A 23,595-nucleotide genomic window follows, 5' to 3' on the forward strand; every position below is an offset into this window, starting at 1 on the left:
TCAAAGAGGTCAGCATGGCAATCACAGAAGTGATTTATTTTGTTAAGAAGTGAACTGTCTTTTGCTACATGAAAGCTTGAGAGATATGAAATTGAATTTCAAGCCGACATTTTACAGATACTGGGAGGAGATGGGGTTGAGCTTGATTGATTTTTTTCTTTTTTTTTCCTTCTTTTTAGTTTCTTTTTTTCCCCCACAAGATAGGGTGGGAAATGAAGTGATATCCTTTTACTAAAATTTTAATTAATTTTTAAGAGGAGATGGAGAGGATGCAGTGCCAAAGATCAAAAGATCAGGTCAAAAACCAGTTTTTAATCACATAAATAATGTGGCATAGTTATGAAGTAAGTATCTGCAAATTTGATTTAAAACTTCACAAATTTGTCAGCCATCATTTTATGAAATTGAAGGATTGCTCTGATTAATCTTCGGTGGTTTTTGTGATAACCTCTTCTCAAAATTCATTTTAAACATTTTAGATATGATGTAAGTACTTGGATTGTTTTTCTGAAGCACCTGACATTTTTCTGATGTTCATTTAGATGTGTGGCTGAATTATACTTTTCTTTCTCAGAAGTGGAAAACGGAGCAATATCCTACAATTTTTTCATAAAATTGTGAAAATAAAGCTCTTTAATGGGTGAAGTAATTTAAAAAAAATTCTCTGAAACTGTTTGTGACACCTGGTTAATTTCTTTTCTCGTTTAAAATTCATATGTTTAGGCATATGGAAAAAGACTCTTATTTAATGTTTTTGCATTTGCTTGTTGATCTGTTGCTTTCTGTTTAACACAAGGTAAAAAAAGAAACAGGTGGTTTGAGACAGACAGAAGGCTTTTTCTAAGACAAAAACAGTTGTGTTTTTTGATAGACATGCTACATTTTGAGACATGTCTGTCTGTGTGTACTTACGTTTCTATAAATCTATCAAAACATAAAGAATCTTTCATTTAATATTACTGCAAAGTGTTCCTGCTTATTTGACATTAATATCATTTTTGAAGGAATCGACGTTGCATTCAAGGCCACTTTATAAAAGCGTTGCGTTGCTCATCCTAATTCAGTCTGACACACATTCCAATAACACTACCTCCCTTCTAGGGTTTAAAACTAAATTTATGGCTGAGCATTGTGAAGTGCATCATTTAAAAATGGTTTCAACCCAAAACATCTAATAAATAAATAATGTGTATGGCTACTCAGTAGCAGACTTTCCAGACTAGAAATCATTCCATCGGATACTCAACAGTCCACTATCGGAGAGGGCTGTCAGATAAATCTTATAGTAGCTGCATTCATGTCCTGTAAATCACATGTTATTGTCTGAGCCTTCTGCCAGGTCATCTATTCTTTTCCCATTTATCAGAAATGCATACAGTACAGTGAACCTGGAAGCACCATCTTGTCTGGCCTGGCATCCTGTCGGGGTAATTAAACCAGCCAAGAGAGAGAAGTTCTCTTTCTGTTCTCCCGTCTAAATGAGTGACATCAGGGTGTTGGAGGTGCTCACATGCAGTTGTGAGACAAGACTTCTGCAGGGGCATACTGATGTCACCCCTGAAGAAAGCATTTTTGTCTAGAAGGGCTCTCTCTCTCTGTGTCCAAATCTCAAAGGGGCATGGATGAATGGAGTCCATAAAGCATAAATGCTACTGTGCTTCCTTTCATTTGTCAGACGTTTTCTTGAAATACATGACTGTGTAGGAAAAACTGTGGTCGTCCCTCCTCTCTCATGAAGGAATTAGAAATATTTATCTCTCACTCACATGCATGAAGCATTTGTCTAATTATTGTAGCTCCAAGGTGAAAAGGTACAAAGCAGGTGAGCTGGGTTCCATAATTTTCCTTGATGCCTTTGGATTTACAAAATTTCCAGCACTTGAAAGATGCTGCTTTCTGTAGTGAATCAACTGGATCATCAGTGGAGTTTGTGTTAGAGAACTAATTCTCAGGTTCATCTTCTACTTAGGAGCATTTTCCTATTGAATCTAAATGTTGTAGACTACCAAATAAACTTACACAACAGATTCAAACGCTGTTCAGCTCTTGGATAATTTTCTGAAATTGGTGGAATGCCACCCAACCTATTTAAAAGGTTACAACTGAAAATTAATGAATTCTGCAACCACTTGTATGACCCCTCCACCACCACTGCCCACTCATGCACCCCATTGTGCTTGTTCAAGATATTCTGATTTTTGGTTCCTCCTTCCTTTATCCAGTGTCTCTTCAAAAGGACTAAAGGCACTTTCTTGATAACTGATGGTGTATGTAAAACCAAGACCAATATTTCAATACATTTAATCGCTAGATATTTTATCTTCTGGAGATACTAATATGTTTCATTGAAATATTACTACCTCACCGTATCTATTAGATGTATAGTGGGCCTTGATAAAGTATTGATTCCGTGGAGAGATGGAAGAGGGAAGCATAAACCCTAATACTTTAGATATTTTTCATGTGCAGAGATAGCATCTCCTCATATTGCCTAGTGAAATATAATCATGGTTGAACGTGTCATGTGCAGCTCTGACAGTTTTTGGAGGGTTACGTGTACATTTAAATAATACAGCAGAGGCTGATTAGTAGTATAAAGACAGAAAAAAAATCACACTGTGAAAGTTGGTCTCACTGCCCTTATAGGCAGACTTAGAGGTCTTGAAATTGCTTTCTTTTTTTCTTTTTTCTTGTCCAACTTAGTTGTTGCTGGTTAAGTGGTGAGGTTTTTGCCACAGGTGTTTCTTTAGCATGATATTTCATATTCCACCAAATCCCTTTGCTGGCAGATTCTGGTGCTCACGAAGAAGTCGGTGTGCATCTCTTGCATGGGCAGCATCTTGGTTGTCTCATCTCTCTTACTTTGATAAGGAATCTTAATTGAGAAATACAAACATGTTCCATGTACCCATACGAACTGTATGATTCCATTATTTTCCCTAAGGAAGAGCAACAGGAGTTGGATATTTTCAGCAGAATTTTCCACAGCCTCCTTCCTCTTCCACCCCATTGCTTAAGTGTTTGTGGGATGCAGTGGGATCTTCAGGCTTTTATGAGTATCCTCTGCTCAGAAAAAAAGCTTTGCATCAATGATCCAAGTTCATTACCTCAGGAATGGATTTCTGGAGTGTGTTCTGAAATGTGGTAAGCCTTTGAATTGCTTGGAGATTTTAGTTGATGTAGAAGATGGCAGGTTTTCAGTATTGGTTGAGAGAACACATTATACTGATGCTCTGTGATCTGCACTGGTTTCTAATTTACTTTTAAATGCAATTTGATGTGATGGATAACTATAGTGATTGCTATGAAGTTTTAATTGAATTGACTATAGGTTATCTAAAGACCAATGTCACTGTGATACCATGGCAGCCAAACTCAACAGATTCATCAAAACTCTTTAGCAATATCCTGGTTTAGATACATAGAGAATGAATGCTATTGGAATATTTTTGATGTGCCCCAAGTATTAGATGATGATATTTTAATCACAGTAATGTTCTTCCATCCAATCACTTTGTTATAACAACTGAGAATAAGCTTAAAAAGGATTTGATAATCCTTTAGATATGTGGTCAAAAATACAAATATGTGTTTTGTAGGATTTTGTAGAGATTTTGTAAGCTGTCAGAGGATTTTCTATCAGCTGCAATACATGTTCTAATTTTCCTTTTAAAAGCCATTTAGAAGATACTAGGAGTGGAAAGGTTTTCTTTTCATACAGTGTGAACTTCTGCCAATAGGATCTTTGTCTGTGTCAAAGATTAATGCAGCTGTACTTGAGTTTAAAAGCTTCAGTGATAGATTGCTTTCTTGATAAAATGGTTAGAAACATAACTTTATCAGGCAAATGAAAATGATTTAGATCTTAACACACAAAAATTGAAAAAAGATTTTGCCAAAGTCTAAACTGAGAAGTTCAGGGGAAGATTTAGCATGAATTATGCCCAAAGGTGTTTGCCTTGTGCCTTGTATTGCTAGCTTTCCTGGAAATGTTGTGCCAGAAACTTTATAGTGCACTGCTGTCTCCTTTAAAAAAAAAAAAAAATTATTGCTTGGGCTCTTTTGAAGTATTTGAAGATTGGAAGAATAGTTGGTAGCCTAGCTTTTTGTTGAGATGAGGTGGCTGTGGAAGGGAGAATATTCAAGATCATCTTGCTCTACTATGGATTATTTAGGTTCTTAAGGTGCTCGGATCTGCTTCATACCAAGTGGATCCATTAATAAAACCACGTAAATCCTAACATTTGGGAACGCCAAGCATGTTATTAATTGTTGCGCATGCAGCAGCCGGGATGTTTCTAGCCTAATTTAGTAACAAATATTCCGTAGTCCTTGTAACTGGAAAATAAAATGGAAGATTTTCATCCTAATCTCTTTTAGGATGCTACTGGATGGAAAGTAATTGGGAAATGTCTGTCGAGCTTTATGTATAGTGCTACTTCTGATATTTTCAGTGAAAAGATTTTATATTATAAACTGTTTTCTCCTCAAAAGTTCTTTTTTCCCTGCAATGTAAGTTTTAATCTACAGTGGTTTAGTTTTGCAGGATGGAGACTGTGGTCAGAGCCAGGGAGAGGGAAATGTAGATCCCACAGTAGCCAGGGGCCATGCTATCAAAGTATTCTCCTGAGGCAGAAGACATTTAAGTTCAATTCATGTTTCAGGTAACAATTATTATAACCAGGTAAAATAATCTGTCTGAAAAGTTTCAACATATCCTCACAGAGCAGCTAATAGTCCAGGAGCTTAAGGGCATTCAACAGTCTGTAGAAGAGTCCAGTTTTGAAAGAAATTAAGCTCTCTCAATTTGTAAAAGCAACATTGTGATTCATCTGTTTGTCCTCAATTGCCGTTTCCTTTTTTTGTTGTGATACAGAGTTTCTGCATTCTCTTGCATTGCAAGACACTTGATATATGCACAGTGAGCTGTTTGGCTAGTGATCAGTAGGATTAACTTTGGAGAATGTGAATGAAAGTCCTGGAAGGTGTGGGTGGGCGCTGGCTGTGGAATCCAGACTCCTTAAATATGGTTCTTTGATGCTTGGATTTTAGCTTAGTCTTGTCAGTAAGTTTCATTCTAACAAAACAGAAAGTTACATTACCAAATCTGTTCTCTAGAACACCTGGATTCTCCCTTACATCAGTATATTTGGGGTTTATGCGTAGTGTAACTTCTTTCCTTCCTGAGTGGGGGTTTTTCTTCCATCTCTGAAATCTGTGGATTTCAGTTTGGGTGCTGCAAATATCTATTGACAACTTTCATGCTTGGTATTTGTCACTGAGCAGAGTACTTGGAATGATTACAAATGGATTACATGTGCTATGGATATTTTGCTGCTTGCTTCATTCAACTATGTTATACATTTGAAGTGTCTGAAACTGAAGATCAGATTGGTAGATAACTGTCTGAAGTGCAAATCTGATAAGATTGAAATAAATGGAAACAGCTGGGAAAACCTTTCCTTTGAACTGGAGTATGTTGAAATTACATTTAAATTAGCTGCATATTTTTTTTTTCTTTGACTTAAGCAGTATGTAGATTTTGTCCCTCCAGAACTAGATTATTGTAATATATTCTGAGTGAAACCCCAGGATAATGTAAAAACCTGTCTATTAGAACTTCATCCCTGCTCTGATTTCCTGTTGCTTACTAAATTGTTTGAGTGTTTAATTGCCTGTAATTGCCTGTTGAGTTCCATGGACTTGGTTGTAGAGCACCCTAGCATGTTTAAGTAGGAGTTTCAAAGTCCTATCCTTAAAATTGCTAAGGTTCACACTTCACTGCACTTAAGTTCTGCCTGAAATCTGTCTTTTCTCTTAGGTGTAGTTGCTGGCTTCGGGAATGTTATGCTGTTATTATGGTTTATAGGTAGGCCATTTAAAATGCCTATGTCCAGCACTGGCTAAATTTTAAAAAACAATTTAAAAATTGTGTTAGAGTCATACAAGAAACAATATGCCATGAAGTGAATGGATGTTTATTGACAATTGGCTTAGTAGTGGAAATCAAAGAAGTTTAGAACTTTGCTTTTACCTTAAGCATGAAAATAGATTGGAGTGTATTGAGAATTATTTGCCAATACTGCATGAATAATAAGTGACCTATTCTTGACTTGGTGATGCAATAGGCACTTGGTAGTCGTGTCCTGGCAGTTGGTGGTCTCAGTGGCTAAAATGTGTTTGCTTTATATCCTTGTATCTTTCCACTTAGTCTAGGAGGATGTTTTAAGGCTTTACTCATTCTCCAGTTTGGAGATGAAATGTACGTGAGATTTTAAGATGAGCAAAAACAAGCAATTTTTTTGTTTATGCTACACATCTGCTTTCTGGGAAGGAATTGTGAGCTTTGTGGTTTTGAAGGATGAAAAAAACCTCAAGATGGGTTCTATATATTACACTAAGAAAGTGTATAGAGATGTGCAAGTGGATAGGTGTAGTAGAGGTGTGACATTTTTGTTTGGAGTGATGTGAAGCATTGTTTCTTGGGACAATCCAGCTGGAGGATTCAACATGTCTTGTAGGATTTTGGTAGAGAAACGGGTAAAAGATAGGGTTACCAATCACAAAACCATTCTTTGAAACAGTTTGGCACACTGGAGTGGAGAGAGATGAACTTTCCTAAGTTGTTCTTACTAAAAGAGAATTCTGTGTCAAAAGTGAGGATTTTTCCTCACTGTTTTTCTCTTTTTAAAGTAGTCTTTAGTGGTTCTATAGACTTCTCATATATTATAAGCTCATATGAAGACAAAGTCTCTCATGAGTTAAAAATTATTTGCATTTGGTCAGAAAATCAGGAAATGGTGTTGGTGTGAGTTTAATGGAAAACACCCTCTACAGCTGCAACTATTAGCCCTTAAAAACTGTGTTGCTTGAGAGTTGGTTTGATTAATGCGTATGTTTTTATGTCTTCGGAGGAGAGTGGATTGTCTAATGTAAATGTGAATCTTGGGAGTGGGACAGGGGAACAGGACAGCTTCATTCCCGTTAATGTACAGTGCTGCAGATGTTCAAAACTGAGGGAATATAATTTAACTACAGAAGCAAGACTTTTCTGAAGAAAAAAGGCATCCTGTTGCTTCACCAGCACACTAGGACTTAAAAAAACACCACCATTTAAGGTGAGTTTTGTGCAGCAAGAGCACACCCTGTGGCTTGGCAGTCTAGTCAGAAGGATGATGCCACGCTGACTTTATAACTAGATCTTTGAACAATATTCTCATGGGTGGTAAATGCAAAACAAAGTAATATCAACTGGCACTTAATTCTGTGAGCTCCCTGCTGGTGGGGCTCTGCACTGAAATGGAACTCTTCCTGACAGGAAGTCAGCCGCGAAGTGTGGAGACCTCTGAAAATAAAGTGTGCTTTAATTTGACGCCCTGCTGTTTTACAGCCAGGCAGTTTAATTTGAGACTATGGACAGAGGGCTAGGGCAGGGGAGGGGTATGAGATTGTGCAAAGTTCAGTGAGCAGCAATGCTTGCTGCTGATTTAATACTAATTACAAATATGGGAACTTCTTTGTTCGTGTTAATAAACCAAATAATGTGTGTCTGTTTCCAAGCAGAACTGCTTGGGGAGCTCATGATTTGGGGAGCTGTGCTCTTTACTGGAAGTTCTGCCCAGAGAAACTTTGTGTAGTCATGCTGTTCAGTTTATTGTCTAACTTGTATTCCTATTTATGTGCATCTGTGCTTTTTGCCTATTTCTGCAACTGGGAAAACATTTGTCTCATCAAGGATTGTTGGCAATGCACTATTTTTTCCATGAGTATTTTGTGATAAGTGATAAAAGCTCATAATTCAGATTATGCAGCAGTCATTATATTGAGGTCTGTTAGGTGTTAGATCCTAGTTCAGAGTCAGTTTTGATTCAGAAGAAACAGCTGGATTTTCCAGTGCTCTTTGAATAGTTCTGCAGACATTTATTTCTTTAGCTACATGATAATGGATACATTTTTCTTTTGGTAAATCTGCTTTGTGAGTGCAGGTGAGGATTTGCAGTGAAAGGAGCAGAAAATTATTATTTATCATGTTTATTGTAGTGACAGATGATAATAGAGACCTTTGTTGCAACACGAATATATATTTTCGCGTAAGTAAAGACAATAGACATAGGATGAGAGGGAACAGAGTGTGCAAGTGGAGTGTAGTGGGACAGATTTGAGTTTTCTGCCTTTTTTTAAAATTGACTTAGCTTCAGTTTTTCTAAATGTTTTAAGAAAAGATGTGCATTAGGATAGGATTGTCTAAGGGAATATCAAGGGACAGGTTCGGACATCCTATGTTGTGAGTGAAGAGGTGAGATTGGTTTACGTACTTGAGTTTCATTCCCTCAAAGGTACGATGATAGCAAGAATCTTGTTCATCATGTGTGTGCATTCATGATGAGAGTTTAAACAGAAACCAAGCTACATTTGGGGGAAAGGGTGAAACCAGAATCATGGAATCATCGAAGGTTTGGGTTGGAAGGATCCTTAAAGATCATTTAGTTCCAACCCTCCTGCTGTATAAAGGGGCTTACAGTTCCAAAACCAGTGTTGTATTTCTTTATAAGTTAAATTTATTTATTTGAAGCTAAGAACATTGAGCAGGAAGGTTGCTGCTATTTGATGGTGGTGATGAATGTTGCTATCAGTGGGATCAGCCCCGCACTACTGATGTGGATGTGCAGCGCTGAGTTTGCTGTGATTTTCTTGTTTTTGTAATTTGTAGTCTACCTTGAGAGGCGTTTTCCTTCCTGTTCAGTGGTTTTACAAAATCTCAAATTACATCCACAGTTAAACAAAAAAGCACTGAAATCAAGGGTCAGTTGTGTTATGCTCCTGCTATTCCTCAATTTGTTTGCCTTTGTTCATTAAAATGATGCTGGCACTGCAACTTAATTATTTGGATCTTTTCCCTTTGTTCATCTTATGTTGTCACTTTTCCTTACGTCTGCTTTTCTGACTCATCTCCTTTGACTGAAGAGTTTTGTGCTTCCCATCGCTTGGTACTTTGATTTCTCAATTAATTTTTAAGATTCCTGTTCGTGTTCTTTCTGAAGCTAGTCTTTCATCTTGGCATTGAAAATAGCCGATGGTTAAAGAACCTGGAGAGGAAACTGCAGTGGAGAAGGTTTGCTGCTAGATGAACTCAAACCTGACCCCTAATTTTGTTTCATGAGGCGTCATGGCAACAGCCTGCTAGTGGGAGAGAGAAAGGGAGAAGCTGCCTGGGGAAATTGCTTCCTCCATCAGAAACTGGGGACCTGAAAGCAGCGATCCACTCGTTCAGTTTTTTCCCCAGTTTTTCATACTTCTTTGAAACTAGATACAAAAATGAAGTTTATGGATTTTGATCAGAGAGATATGCAGCTTCTATGCTATGAAGATTATTCCTGATTTAATTTTATTTATGCAGACAGTGATATTTTTATAATTTTGTATGAAATTTGGATTAGGTTAAAGTTTTCTTTTATTGCTGTGTTAAGAATATTTGATGCCACCATAAATTATGGCAAATGCAACCTATCTCAAGATTTTTTGGCTGCGTGCAATTGTTAAAGATTGTATATGCTGTAACATTATGTAGTATATCTTTCATAACAATGCATTTTTTTAGGATAGATTTGTGTCCTTTGTAGAGGAGGCTACAGTTGTCACTTTGAGAGTAATCTCATAGCACAAAAGGCATTGTCTGACAAGCGGACAGTTTTTTTCTGTGGTATTTTTACTCAAGAATCTAGTACTCAAGTATGTAACTTCAGCTTTACATGTGTGTAATTTATTTTCAGAATCTATAAAAGCTTGAATGCTAACTTTTAAGTATTGAAATTAAACTCTCATTATAGTTTTAGGCATTTACCACTAACAACATAATACTAGTTTATAGGAAGCTCTGTTTACATGGAATAACCCACATGGTTAAACAGCAGGGGAGTCTTCTGCTTTTAGTTAAAAACCTGCTGTTTCTGTATGGCTTATTTACTACTGCTTTAATCCTTAATGTCGTGTGCTGTGGAACTGAGCATGCAAAAGTCAGCGAAGAGTTCTTTTTTTTGCGTCTAAGGTTATTACTTGCTGTACAATAATAAAGGCACTATTTTATTGGGTTAGTTGTAATTAACTTCAGCACTAGGCATTGATATAAATCATTCCTAATCTGTTTTCTTTGCATTTTCATTCTTTTAAACTGGTTTAACATAGCTTCTTTCTGTCTTCCTTTTACATGAGGACTAGGGTTGTAATTGCTTTTTTGAATTAGACTGTCGGAAGCTAATGTGCGTGTTGGTCCAAGAATTGATTAAGGAACACTAATGAATTTCATATAGCACTTTTAAAAGATTTGTAATAAATACTCTGGAGCGGTGATCTGTTATAACATTAGAACTCAATACAGTGTTGTTGTGCTGTGCAGCTGAGAAAGTATTTCGGTATAAGAAACTTTGATTTGGCATCGCAGTTAAAATAGTAAAGATTTTTGTGGTCGTGAATAATAATAATAAAAAAAGAAGTCATGTTCCAACTTTTCCGCAGAGTATATTTTATGAAAGTAGCTATGGTTATTGTAGGGTTTTTTTTTCAATGTTTGATAAAATAGAGGAAGAATATTGAAAGTGTTAATTTTCATTTTTCTGCTTAGTCTTAATGTTTGATACCATGTGGGTCCTGTGCCATTCTGACTGATTTGTCAATACACAAGTGCTGCACCATGTTTGGTTGTTCCTCAGCAGCATGGGTTTGAAACAAGGATTTTGCTTATTCTTTTCAGTCACCTTTGCAACACTGGAAGTGTTTGTTTCTTGAATTCCTTCTATTTTTCAGGGGTGGATAATCACACAATGCACAATCTCAGCCCACCTTTATGTAAGGTTCATTAGTTGGATATGAGCGTGTTTGGGGTATTTTCTCACATTAGTGGCTGTGGTGGTGTACCTTCACTTGAGAAGCTCTCTCATCTAGTTAATTTTTACACAACTTTCTCTGAGAAGACTCATTAAAATTTTCAATACAACGACTTCAGTTGTGTACTGTCATCGGCGGATTTTTTGACAAAAAGCAACGTCTTTTTTAATGGAATGCCAGCAGTAAATACTTTTTATTATAACTGGGTGTGCTTGATAGTTTTAAAAGTCTTATAAAAATAATTAGCTCTTTTATATAGTTCTAATGGCAGCCTTGCAAGTTTCCCCTGGAGCAGTCTCTAATGAACAGGCCTTGATTTTTCCAGTTGGGCTTTCAGATTCCCAGAGGACTTGACTTCAGACCTTGAAGGGCAGCAGCTGCCATTTGTCTTGAGCCTGGAGTTGCCAAACAGCCAGACCGTGTACTAATAGGACACATTTGTACAGCCCCAGTACGTGGGACCCCGATAGAGCCCTAATGACGATCATCTGTTGAGAGCTTGTAGCTGGCCAGGGTTAGAGTAACTTTTATCACCCTTATTGAAATCAAAACCTCTGTATTGATTAGTGAGGTAGCTTGGCTTGTTACATTGATGCCACGTTAAAGCTTTCATAGAGAAGCCTTTGTTTAAATTTCAGTGACTCCAAGCCTTTTCGATAAGGCTTTTTGGGTGACAGGAGGGTCTGAATTTTTGGGATAGTAGGAAATATTTTTGCAACTTCTCACTTTGTTTCAGGATTCAGCAACAGTGCTGATGTTCTGTAGAGAAAGGGCCATAAAAATATTTATCTGAATTTTTTTTTTTTTCTCAGCCAGTTTCTGGTAGTTCTTTCATTATTTGTTTATGGTTTTTAAATTTTATTTGAGCCTACAGGTATGTCTGTATATATACAAGATAACTATCTCAAATGTGTTCTCATGTTGTTTTTGTATTAATTTGTGTCACATCTTTGCAAAATGTTCCTCTTTTGTAAGTACTGGCATGTGCTAATTTCGATATTAAATTGCTGCATGGTTAACAGATATGATTTCCCATAACTCCTTGTTGCTTATAATTTTTTAATGGAGTTTCATAGATTAAAATAACTGAAGCATGCTTCAACCTTTAAAAGTAATTTATGTTTGAAGAGATTCTGCTTAACATGCAGTCTAACTTTTTTTTTAATTATGAAGAACCCAGCTGAGATATAATCTACTTTTCACTATATGTTCTTTATTGCTGAGTTCATTCAAGCCTGTAGTGGATGTGGTGCTGAGAGAGTGCTGACACCAAGTGCAAACACTGCTGAAAAGTTCTTGATAGTTTACTTTAGGCACTTAAAGATTAGTGTATCTCTCTATGAACAAGTTTTTCATGCAGATTTGACCTTTACTCTAGGATATAATATGTCTCTTAGTCGTATGTTAACACATTTTCCCACCCTGCTCCTTAGTGCCCCATTCATAGTTGTCAGTACCAAAGTCATCCTTCTCCTTTGTTTCATAACCAAAATAAATTATCAAAACTCCTCCAGCTTTATGGGAAGGGTGGATTAGTGAAGAATTTTCTCTTTTTTTGCCTGCTGATGAGTGTCTGTCTCAACTGCTAGATATAATCCTTAATTGTACAATATGTTAAACTGTTGAGAAGGATTTTTTTTTTAATTTCTGAGAAAAATGAATTTTTAAGGAGCATGCATGTATATTTATGAATGAGAGCAGCAGAACAGTTTGCTACAGTTGGAAGTAGAGCAGTGTTCATCTATTGAAAATGTTTTAAATACTCTGTTCATGGCTAATTGCCTAGCCATCAAACCAGTTGATGGGTTGGTCTTGCAAATGTTTGTGTATACCTTGAAGAATGTATATTTTGGGGTATTCATAGAATTGTAGAATGGTTTGAGTTGAAAATGACCTTAAAGAACATCTTGGTCCAACACCCCTCCCATAATTGTTTAAAATATGATTATACGACTTTACCAAGGGTCTACAGCTGAGGAAGGATATGTCCATTTGCTGCCTACAGGCAAGCCCTTCAAATTCCAAACCAACAAAAATGTGTATCAACAAAATTTTCTGGGCATTTGTTTGAGTGATTACAGTTCGGGAATTGTTAAATTGGGCTACATAAAGGTTCCACTTGGCGTCTTGTCCAATCTCCAGCTGTAGATGCAAAGAGGTGCTCAAAAAGAATAAAATAGGACAATTGTGATACTCTTCCACTCTTCAGCAACTTTTGCTCAGGGTATATTCTGAATTGGACGCAGTTTCTGTGTATTTAGCCAGTGTGTTTATTTATTGATGTGTACTTGTTCCATCTCCTCTTGATCCAATTGAACTTTTAATCACCATAACTTGCTTTTGGTGCACCTGCATTTTTTGTTTTGAAGCTGGCTCCTGCTGTCTGCTGCTTGCAGCAAAAGGCTTTCTGGGTAAATGAGAGGTTCCTGAAGTATTTGATCTGAACAAGGACACTCAGAATGGGTAGGAAGCCAATAACAAATGGAAAAAAATCAAATTCAAGGCAGAAATTTTTTAAGAACTTCACTTATCTGATCATGCCTTGTGATTAGAGATGTACCTTGTTTTTCTGAAAGGCAAGATGAGGATCAAACAGTGTGAAAAACTGTTAAATGCACCTTAAGAGTGAGATAGCTACACTTGCACGTGTTGGTGCAGTGACATAAAATAGGATGTACAAATACCAAAGACTGCTACACTAATCTTGTTGCTGGTTATGGTCAATTCCAGCTTCTGGTATTTTGTGTTTTGGTCTTTGGTTATAGTCTAATGCATGCTGTTGGTCTTGGTATTTCCTAGAAAAAACTGAATGTAATAATATATGAGTTTTATTAGAGCATTTGGTGCTCTCCTACAACTGATCATTAGGTTAATTTAAAAACCCCACTGTAAAATAGATTAAATAGCCCCAGCATTACTCAAATGGGACAACAGGTCATGATATCAGCCTTGAGGGAGATTATTAGTTTCTGAAAGGAGGGGTTTAAGACCACTACTGTTTAATGTTTTCTTTTAATGACCCTTGTGCACTCAGTAAGAATGTGCTAGTGAAACTTGTTGGTGATACAAAATGAAAGCTATAGAGGACTGGGATGTATTTTTGCTCACTTCAGAGTTGTGTTGTGTAGAAAGAAATGTAATATGTTATTCCATACAAAATTATAATTCAGATGAGGTATGGACACCATTTCAGTTTTTAGTCCTTGCCTAGGGTATTATGGGGCTGCTTATAGTTTCTATTAAGGAAATAGATGACACAGTAAAGAGTTAAGAAATCACATTTTATTCAAATACTGTGTCTGATAAGGAAATTTCCTATTTATCTCCTTGTCATGGTGATTTTTCTTTGGAGTTATTTGTGATTGTGCGGTGCTTCCTGGTTTTCCCCCTACCTCATTGTTGAGTGTACAGTGACCAAAAGCATTAAAAGTAGATGATGATGTCTCTTGGTCACTAAACATTTACAGCCACAGGAAATGATGGTCAATTACCTACAGCTTAGAACAGGTATGAAATTATCGACTCAGTTGATCTTCCCTTACAGCCCTTCCTCAGAAAAGTGCTGAAATGTGTTTTGTAGTTATTTCATTGCATTAGTGGTTGAGCTTGAAGCTTTTAACATGTTTTTTTCCCTAATACCTTTGGGAGATGGATAACTAAGATGCTGATATAATAATGCAATATGTATACTGAGTGTAATTGTTTGAGAGTGAACATATACTGTGGGGAAATACTGAATGGATCATGAAAGATGAAGACCATTAGTCTTTTCTTTCAACTATTAAAATAAGCTTTAGGGTTTGTTCAGCTGTGATTTATGAAAATGTTTAGACTAACACCTTCTTTGATGATGTCTTATGCAGAGAAAAATGCTGAAAAGTATAATGATAAATTCACTTTCTTTTCACTTTTGGCAGCCTCCATCTTCACCAATTAAATTTTCCAGTATTGTTGTGAGCTCTTTAGAGAGCAGAACAACAGATGGAGAGTGTCATGAGTGGAAGAAATGATTTTGCTTTTCTTGAGTTTTCTCACACTTTAGCTAGCAGAAGAGTTTCAGTTATCATTATATAACGCTAAATATTTAGATTCTGATACTGCATTTAAAACCTCTTAGGAGGATTATTTGCATATACTACTTTGTTTAGAATATTAGAAACTAAAAGGCTTTTTTTTGTTTTCCACTAGAATACATTTATAATATGTGATGAATAATACACACAACACAATTTGTGATGAATAACACATCACAAGGTCCGATTATTCTGCTTTTGATTCTGACTCCTTGAAAATTGTCATACATTTACATTGTTGCAGCTTAAACATGATGAGCACGATAAACATGATGAGCATGTGTTAGGCCTGGAAAAACAGAACGAGAAATCAGAGTTATAATTTTTTTTTTTTAATTTTTTTGGGGGAGCTGTGTGTGTGGAGACAGAGCGGCAGGATTTAAGTTGTAAATAGCAGTGTTTCAGTGTGTGTCTGATCAGACCTTTGTCTCACTGACTGAGAGATAATTCTGCAAAAAATGAACCTCGAAACTGTGTATTAAAAACCACCTACATTCCAAAACCTGAAATTTGTTTAAGACGTATTTCCTGCTTTGCACGTTTTGCCTGCCTTGGAGCTGATGAGGGTTTTTAAAGTAACCACAGTGATAGAAATATTCATGTAGATAATCAGTAGGATTATTATTTCATAGAACAAAGAGTGAAAAATCAAGGAAGCTGATGTGGAGAAGCACATGAAACTTAACTATCTGTCTGCTGCAGAATCAGTCTTTTGTGTTAGATTAGAAGAGTTGAAGAGTTTAAATCAAGAGCTGTATTTGTCCTGTTCTATCTATTTGCCTCTACATTTCCCCCAAAAGATAGTGTACACACAATTACTGCTCTAATTTTTAACTAGGTTAACTTGTTCCTATGTGGTCTAGGATTAAAAAATCTACTTTGTGTGTTTGTTAACTAATTTTGTTTTCTTGTCATCTTTCAAATGAGGGTAACAAGCCCCCGTGACTGGTCATCTGAGTTGGTTGCTTTCCCCTGTGTCTCTTGTGGGGGCCAGGCAAAACCCACCTTCATGTCTGAGGTGCAGAGTTTTGCTTAATTCAGGTTTCAGCTGGATTTAAGGAATATGCAGTGCATGTTTGTCTGCCACTAACATAATTTCAGTGTGTTAAAAATGTTATTACATTTTTTTAAAACATTGTGCGTTAATGGTGCAATATTTGGATTGTTAACAGATTTTTAAAAAATGAGTAGAGATGACTATGTGATGCTGAAATGAGGACAATTATTGGGAAATATGCCTTCTAGGCTTTAAGCTACAAGAGAAATTTGTGTCTAAGGAATGAGTCTTGCCTTAAGGAGAAGCAGTTTCTAGCACTATCGTGGTTCAATAAGGCAAAAAGCACCCATGAACCAGAGGAAGTTCAGGATTATTACATGACATAACAAAAGCAAATGGCGCAATCCTTTGTGGGATGTTTTTGGATTTTCTTCTCCTCTTAATAATGACCTTAAGTAAATGATGCTGCCCTGTTCCTTCATGCTGGCATTCATTGCTTCCTGATCAGCACACAATTAATGCTTTGTGTGTTTGCTGATGGTGCTGTAAGTTGCCGAAGCTGAAAAGAAAGGGTATGATTTTGTCTCTGAAAATGCCTTGTCCAAGTTTGGTTTTTATACAGCTAGTGTTCTCTTCTTTTTTGTCTTTACCCAGGAGTGGCAAAATTCTATACAGAAGAATGCTGGCCTGGCCTTTATTGAGCTTGTCAATGAAGGAAGGTAAGTCACGATATTTGATAAAAGCTCTGCCTTAGCCTTCAGGGAGTTCTGTGCCTTGAAACTTTTAAAAAATAATTTTTCTTCTTCCTTTTTGTGTAATTTTCTTTGAGCTTTATGAGCGTGGTTTCATGTTCTTTAGTACTTTGGTTCAGTTCTAATTCTGAATATGGGATTTTACAGAATCTTAATGCTCTTTAGTTTCATTAAATACTTTGCTTATCTGTGTGTCATGGATTTTCTTTCTTCCTGTCCTTGTGTACTGGTTAATGTTGAAACTATAATTTGTATTCAGCTAATCTCTTGAGAAAGGGAATTTATATTTGAAAGACATTACTGCAAGGAATTGTAAGATAAGCCTCTGTCTCAAAAATTAGATTCCGGTTTGCTCATTTATTTCTGATCTATCTCTTAAACTAGAAAGGAGGAGAGTCCCTCTAAGGAAAAAACCTTTTAATATTACCAATTAGTTTAATGTTCTATCCATAACTTTATATGTGTATTATTGGAACCTATAGAAAATGACAGAGCAGGTGATGAGGCCGTGCTCTTTGACTTGTAGTCAGTGTTCAGAACCATCAATATTTTCTTCATTACGAATTGATTGTTGAGGCAGACTAAGAGCAATATTTACTTTTTTTCTAAAGGATGTTTTTAAAGATGTCTTAAGGTGTTAGCTAAGTTGTATTGTAAGAAATGTCATTTATTTAAATGTAACTTCTGTTAATGAGTAACTTCAGCTAGTCAGAATGCAAATAGAAAATAAATTTTACGTGATTAGCTACTGAACTAAAACTGGAATAATTTATCACATAAATTAATGTGCTATATAAATATCTTTTAATCATTGTAGGAATGGGGAAATGTCTGTTTGAGATTTTTTTTCTCAAGATGTAGATGTTCTCAAGATGCAGAAAAAATAATGGCCATTTTAATGGGTTTTAATGGTTGCATTTCAGTTTATGGTAGGGGAAACACCGTTCTGAGGCAGGAAAAACATTTTGCTACTAGTCTTGATCCCAAGGGCCAAGGTAAAGTAACAAGGGTGTTCAGTTACAGTGTTAAGATCTAGCCTATAGTTGTTTCCTATTATGTGAGGCTGACCTGTCTTGACCTTACTTACAAAATGCCTGCTATAAATTTGGCCCTTGATTAATGTTTTATTAGCATAGATAACACAGAGATCCCACACACATGTAAACCACAATGTAAGGTTCATCTCTGTAAGATGATTATCAATGGACAGATCAGTTGGTGAGACTGAGCTGTGCATGGCAGTCACCCAGTAGCTATTCAGCTCGTCCAGGTCAAGCTTTCTATCAGTAAACTGTTTGGAATTGACTATTTTCTCTTCAAAACATGCAGTGCCCATCACAGACAGATGGAATCACTCCCCCACCTCCATAAACAACATCAATAACTTAGTCTAGCCTGAGCCAGAGTGGTTGTCTCAGGGACAAATGATCCCTTGAAGACTGGGAAGTGTGGTTTTGGTTAGCAGAAAATGTCTGTGTAATTGTTACTTCATTTCATATCTGACGTGTAGCAGAGTTGGGTTTTCTTTTAGGATTTTTTTTTTTTTTAAGTGGGAGCATAACATTCATTATGGTGAGGAGGGGAGGGGATTAATATCTTAAAAATGGCTCCTTTTAACTGTTTCCATTTTCCTCCATTGCTGTTTAGAGGAGCCTTTATAGTTACTGCTGAATTGCAGTGCTTTGTGGCTTTTCAGCATTCACTAAAATGAAACTATTATCCCTCAAATGATAGGAACTGTATTGCTTCTCTTTATGCACTTTGCACATTATTTTTCTAGCACATATGCTAACACTTGGACTAAAAGATCTCAGGCCTTTTATTTTATTCTGTTTGCTATTTTTTGTGTATTTTTCCCATAGCGTTACAGTCTTAGAAACCCCAAAAGCTGAAGTCTTTCAATTAAAACATAAGAAAATATCTGAATTATACTGATTTAGACTTCAGCTGCATAATTATATAATAAAAGCTGGATTTTCAATTGTTTCTACAAGTGCACAAGAAAATACGTCAGGGTAGTTGTAGGAAGGACAGAACTGGTTCAGCACATAGGGAAGGATGTCTGTAGGGTACCAGGACATGAGAGTTAGAATAAATAAAATCAAGGACTGGAAGAACTGCCTAGAATTTGTGCAGTTGCTATTGTCTGCTGCTTTGGGGGGAGGGACTTTGATCACCCTGTAATGTTTGTAAACAAGAGTTTTATTCCCAGTGTTTATTACTAGATTTTTTGGACTAATGGTGCTATAGGATGTTCCAGCTTGAGGTGTGTTCTACTTTTTTTTTTATTGGGCAAATAAAATGACTGAAAAATCTTTCTGGAAGAAGTCTAGAAGGAGAGATGTAAATCTCTTCTTCTACTTGCTTTCAAATGTACTTTTTGCTTTTATGTGAAAGGTATGAATGTACCTCTCTCTCTCACAGCGGTTGGAAGTTTTATGTTTAGGCTTGCCATGTTTTGGCTAGGATTCCCTGGACAGAAATATGTGCAGAAAGTTTGCCTCTGGGACTCGTAAGATCTGCAGTGTGTGTGCTGCATTCAGAATGTGTTGGTCTGAATTTCCTCATGTTCACAAGTGATTAATGTCTTCCACAGAAGAGTTGTTCCCTGCCTTTCCTGGTAGATCACGCCCACTTCACGTGTGGAGCAGAATTAATTAGTTTGTGCCCAGTGAAATTTTGAGTCTTGAACTGCAAGAAAACCTCTAAACAGGAGGCTGGTATGTGGCAAAACAGAACTGTAAACCTGCCTAGAACTGAAATCCACAGCTGAAGTCTTGAAGTCCAGCTTACAAGTGTAGTAAAAAGAAAAAAGCCGGTGTAGAAATCCAGGAAGCTGCAGAATGTAAGTGAAAAGGTAAAGGAGCAGGTAGTGGAGAATAACCTCTTTCTGTGCAGTAAAAGACACATCAGTTTCAGTACGTTGCTACGTTTAACATTAATCTGGTTTTAATAAAAAGTAGTAAGTATTGTTCTCTGTTATTGTAGTGTCTGGGAACACTATTAATGCCCTTTGAAACCTTGTTAAAAAGGTGCCTGTACCCATGGCTCCTCCACGTACTGAGCCATCTGTGCAGCAGAAGGATAGGTTGTGAAATGTTTTCCTTAGCCTGCTGAACTTCTGTCAGTCTGGATTTCATTCTTTGTGCTTGCCTTTCACCTTTGGGTCCTCCGTTAGGGAGAGTCTGTTTTGGAGCCTGAACCTGAGCACTTACCGGTGAGGGAATTTGTTCACCAGGACCATCCTTTTGGTGGGATCTCGTTCGCTGCCATGGCCAGCCCTCTCCTTTGGAGACTTCTGAGGTGCCCAGACTGATTCCTTTTTTGCACCCTGGAACTAATTATGTTTCCTCCTTGTGCACAATGTGGTGGAGCCATTATTTATGAACTAAAACAAGCGCAGCTTTGTTTTATTTCCTTGCGTTTACAAACGCCTCTTTTGCTGGGGCCTGATTTCCTGCACTTGACTAGTTAGCGAGCAGCTCCTGTGCTCTGTGAAGGTTAAAACTCTCTGCTGTCGCTGTGATTCATTAGCACACTTTAGTGTGAAGCATCTCTTATGCTGGATCTTGTTTTCTGTATCAGTCAGGGCACTAACAAACGTACTCGAGCTCGAGACCAGGCATGACAGTTATTATCCCCTTTGGGGTGATAATGGGTTTGGCATGGCAGGGGTTGAGGGATCAGTCTCCTAAGCATGCTGCAGCAATTATTCTTTCCAATTTTCAGTCGAAGAGGCTCTTGAAGATGCTTAATTTTAATTTAATTTTCTCAAGCACAGTTTTCTTGGCCATCCGAAGAATCATAGAACAATGTTCTGTGCTTACATTTTTATACACTTTTAAATGACTATTCACTAAAGAAAGTCACAGAGTGTTTGATTTAAAGACAGTGTCTTTAAACTAGCAGTATCCATGTATAATTTCCTCTCCTTACCTTTGCTTTTTCAAATCCTTATCCAAACAAGGCAAGCCAAAACATAAGGATTCACAAGTGTATCCATTTTTGTTTTTCTGTAGCTTTTTTTCATTGCCACATTCTTTGTTGTCTAATGAGGAATGAAATGTAATCAAAATTCTCCCCTCTATATCGGAGCATTTTCTAACGTGTCTTTCAGTGTAGTTGAAAACAGCTTTTTTTTTTCTTTTCCCAAAGGAAACTTGAAAGGGATTTTGTGTTCCCTTGGATTAAAAATTACTATTTTTGAGACACTGTAGCTGCCTATTAAAAATATTTGTTGGAACTATGCAATTAATTCGGAAGTTATTGGGAGAAGAAGGAAGGCAAACAGAATGCAAATTTAACATCCTTAGCATGTAAAAACCCCATCGACCAACCAAAAAAAAGTCCCAAACCTCTCCAGAAGCAACCAAATATTGTTTGTTTATCTTAATAAATTCTCTCAGTAAATAAGATCTAATAGTATAAAATCTGGAATGCTGTAATCATCTATATTTCTACAGCTGAGGGGGGTAGGGAGGAATTTAAGAGCTGTACTAACAAAATTTAAACATATGTCACCTGCTGTTCGTTGTTCTTAAAATTGTATGTATTGCTTTTGACCGATCATGGATGCAGATATTTTTAATATTGAAATACTTGGCAATCAAGCTGGCTGCCCAATTACTTGGATGCTTTCTGAATGGAAAATAGGGGACAGATGTAGGCTGCCCCATTCGGTTGTCTCTCACACGCAACGCTGCGGTCACTCTCAAGGAATGAATATTGGAGGGTTGTGTTGCCATAGGAGCAACTACTGTGATGGAAAAATAGTTAGAAAAATACAGCTATTAATGAAAAAATGGATGATAACTGACAGACTTTGTGCATAATTGACCAAAAAAGGCTCCGGAGAAAAATGATAAATGCAGTCTGGTCCAAAGTAGAATTGATTACTGCCAGTCTGCTCCCCTTGCTGCTGCCTCCTTGTGCTGAGATTCCGATGACATAAAACCTGCACCTCAGTCTTGTTTTGTAAGAAAAAAGACACGTTTTCCGCGTTTCATTGCTTTTTGATTTTTAACAACCCTTTTCTGTTAAAGTGGTACGTTTTGTAAAAGAGATTTTTGATGATTTCTTTTATGAGTCTTGATGTTATTGTTTTGGTTTGTTTAAAGAAAAGAAAAAGCAGCTTCGTTGATATGTGAATTTGAATACATAAGATCATTAGGCTAGACTTAAAGCAGCATTTTAAATGTGCTGAAAATTAGGAATTGTAGCCTGGCTGTGTTTCAGAGGTGGATAAGTTGACTTGAGTGGGGTTCTTGATGCTACCTAATTTTTATGTGCATGTGTGTGCACTAAGGTATACTGTGATGTACACAACCGTTTTTAAAGCAGTTCTTGATTTCACTGAATTTTGAAGTGTATTTATGTGACAAAGGTAGGTTTTGCTTGTGAGAATACATAATTAATTTGCAGGGTCTATGAGAAAGGAAATTGATTTACCACTTTTGAGTGCCTGGGAGTTCTGATTTTTTTTTTTAATGTAGAAAGTTTTGGTAGCATCTGCTTTTGAAAAAAATAAATTATTGCATGAGTAACAAGAAAGTATCTGTACTGTATTGTGTGTGCATACATGTATTGTACTTTTGCCATCTGATGGGACATTTTCAGAAATCATCTCTTGTCGTGGTGTGCAGTGGCTCTGAAATGTGAACACAACAGTTCTCAATGGCGTCTGATACGTCCTAAGAGGTTCTCCTTGGTAGAAAATATTGGATTAGTGCGTCCCCCCCTCAGCTGCCTTTTCAAAGTTCTGTTTCATTTAATGCTAATGAGTGTCCAAGTTTGCATTTTGGTGGGTCTGCACAGCTTTGGGGCTCTGGTGGTGTTTTTTTGGGTTTTGTTTGTTTGTTTGTTTGTTTATTTTTTATTTTTTTGTGGTAATGGTTAGGGGTTTTTTGGTTCTTTTTTGTTGTTTTTTTTTTCCTCCTACTATAACTCAATAAATTTGTTCAAACTTCAGTCTTTAAGACTTTATGGGCTAGCTGTATTTTTTAAGATTCAGTTGAGTATCTGTAAAGTATCTGTGTTCCACAAAGCAATTGTAAAACACCCTTGCAACAGTAATTCCACCACTTAGCACATTGAGCAGGCAGATCCCGTAAAAGTCCATGTGTGTCCATGTAGAACATACCCTCTTTTGAAGTCAGAGAATCTCCTACATACCAAGTTTATGAGGAAGGAGTGCAAGTAGGAGAGGTTACTTTGCTTGGCTCTCTCAGAGTGCCCTCAGAGTTGTGGAGCACCTGGAACTTACAGTCTCTCCCTGCAGTACTTTTTGATAGATTTGTGCCTAAACAGCTGCTGTCAGTGTCACCTAAGAAGCTTTTTCATACTTTGACTAAAACTGATAATTGTTAGACATCAGTAATACTAACCCAAAATTTGTCAATCTCTGACTTGCTTTTGCTTTCCTCAGTTTTCTGTTTATTTTTTTGCCTCTTGTACGTCTTAATTTTTGCTTGTTGTAAGGAGAAGTTTGACTTTTTTACTTGCTCATGTAAGCATTCAGCAGCCAGAAATTGGAGGAAGACATTTAGTTCTGTGTCTCATAATTTTTCCAGCATAACAATGAAAATCACTCAATCTCATGTATTTGGCTGGAACTCCTTCTCTCAGTGGTTTAGCACTTCATTCCTGACCCAGCAAAATATGCAAGTATATATTTAACTTCCAGCGTGGAATCCATCCCCTTGCTTGTTTTTACTAGGCTGCTCATCTTTTCAAAATTAAGCACATGTTTTAAAACATTTCACTCTGGAAAAAAAGTGCTAGGGAAGAAAAGTCTGTCTGAGACCTTGAATCTGGTGTGCACTGCAATCAGAAGAGTAGCTCCAGTATCCAGTGTCTTTACACTCATAGATAATCACGTCTAATTTCTACAAAA

At 36.8% G+C, this 23,595-nt stretch overlaps 1 protein-coding gene across 3 annotated transcripts in view; it reads left to right on the forward strand.

Annotated features, from left to right (window-relative positions):
- The window catches only part of LRBA (LPS responsive beige-like anchor protein), a 364,153-nt gene that overhangs the window by 101,944 nt on the left and 238,614 nt on the right, over positions 1–23,595 (forward strand). For all 3 annotated transcript variants that reach the window (XM_066186497.1, XM_066186498.1, XM_066186496.1), the window contains one exon: positions 16,606–16,670. In XM_066186497.1, coding sequence (XP_066042594.1) covers positions 16,606–16,670 — 65 coding nt within the window. The remainder of the gene's footprint in view (positions 1–16,605; positions 16,671–23,595) is intronic.

This window comes from Chamaea fasciata, unplaced genomic scaffold (genome assembly GCF_029207755.1).
Source record: "Chamaea fasciata isolate MVZ Bird 193981 ecotype frontalis unplaced genomic scaffold, bChaFas1.0.hap1 SCAF_6, whole genome shotgun sequence".
NCBI lineage: Eukaryota > Metazoa > Chordata > Aves > Passeriformes > Sylviidae > Chamaea > Chamaea fasciata.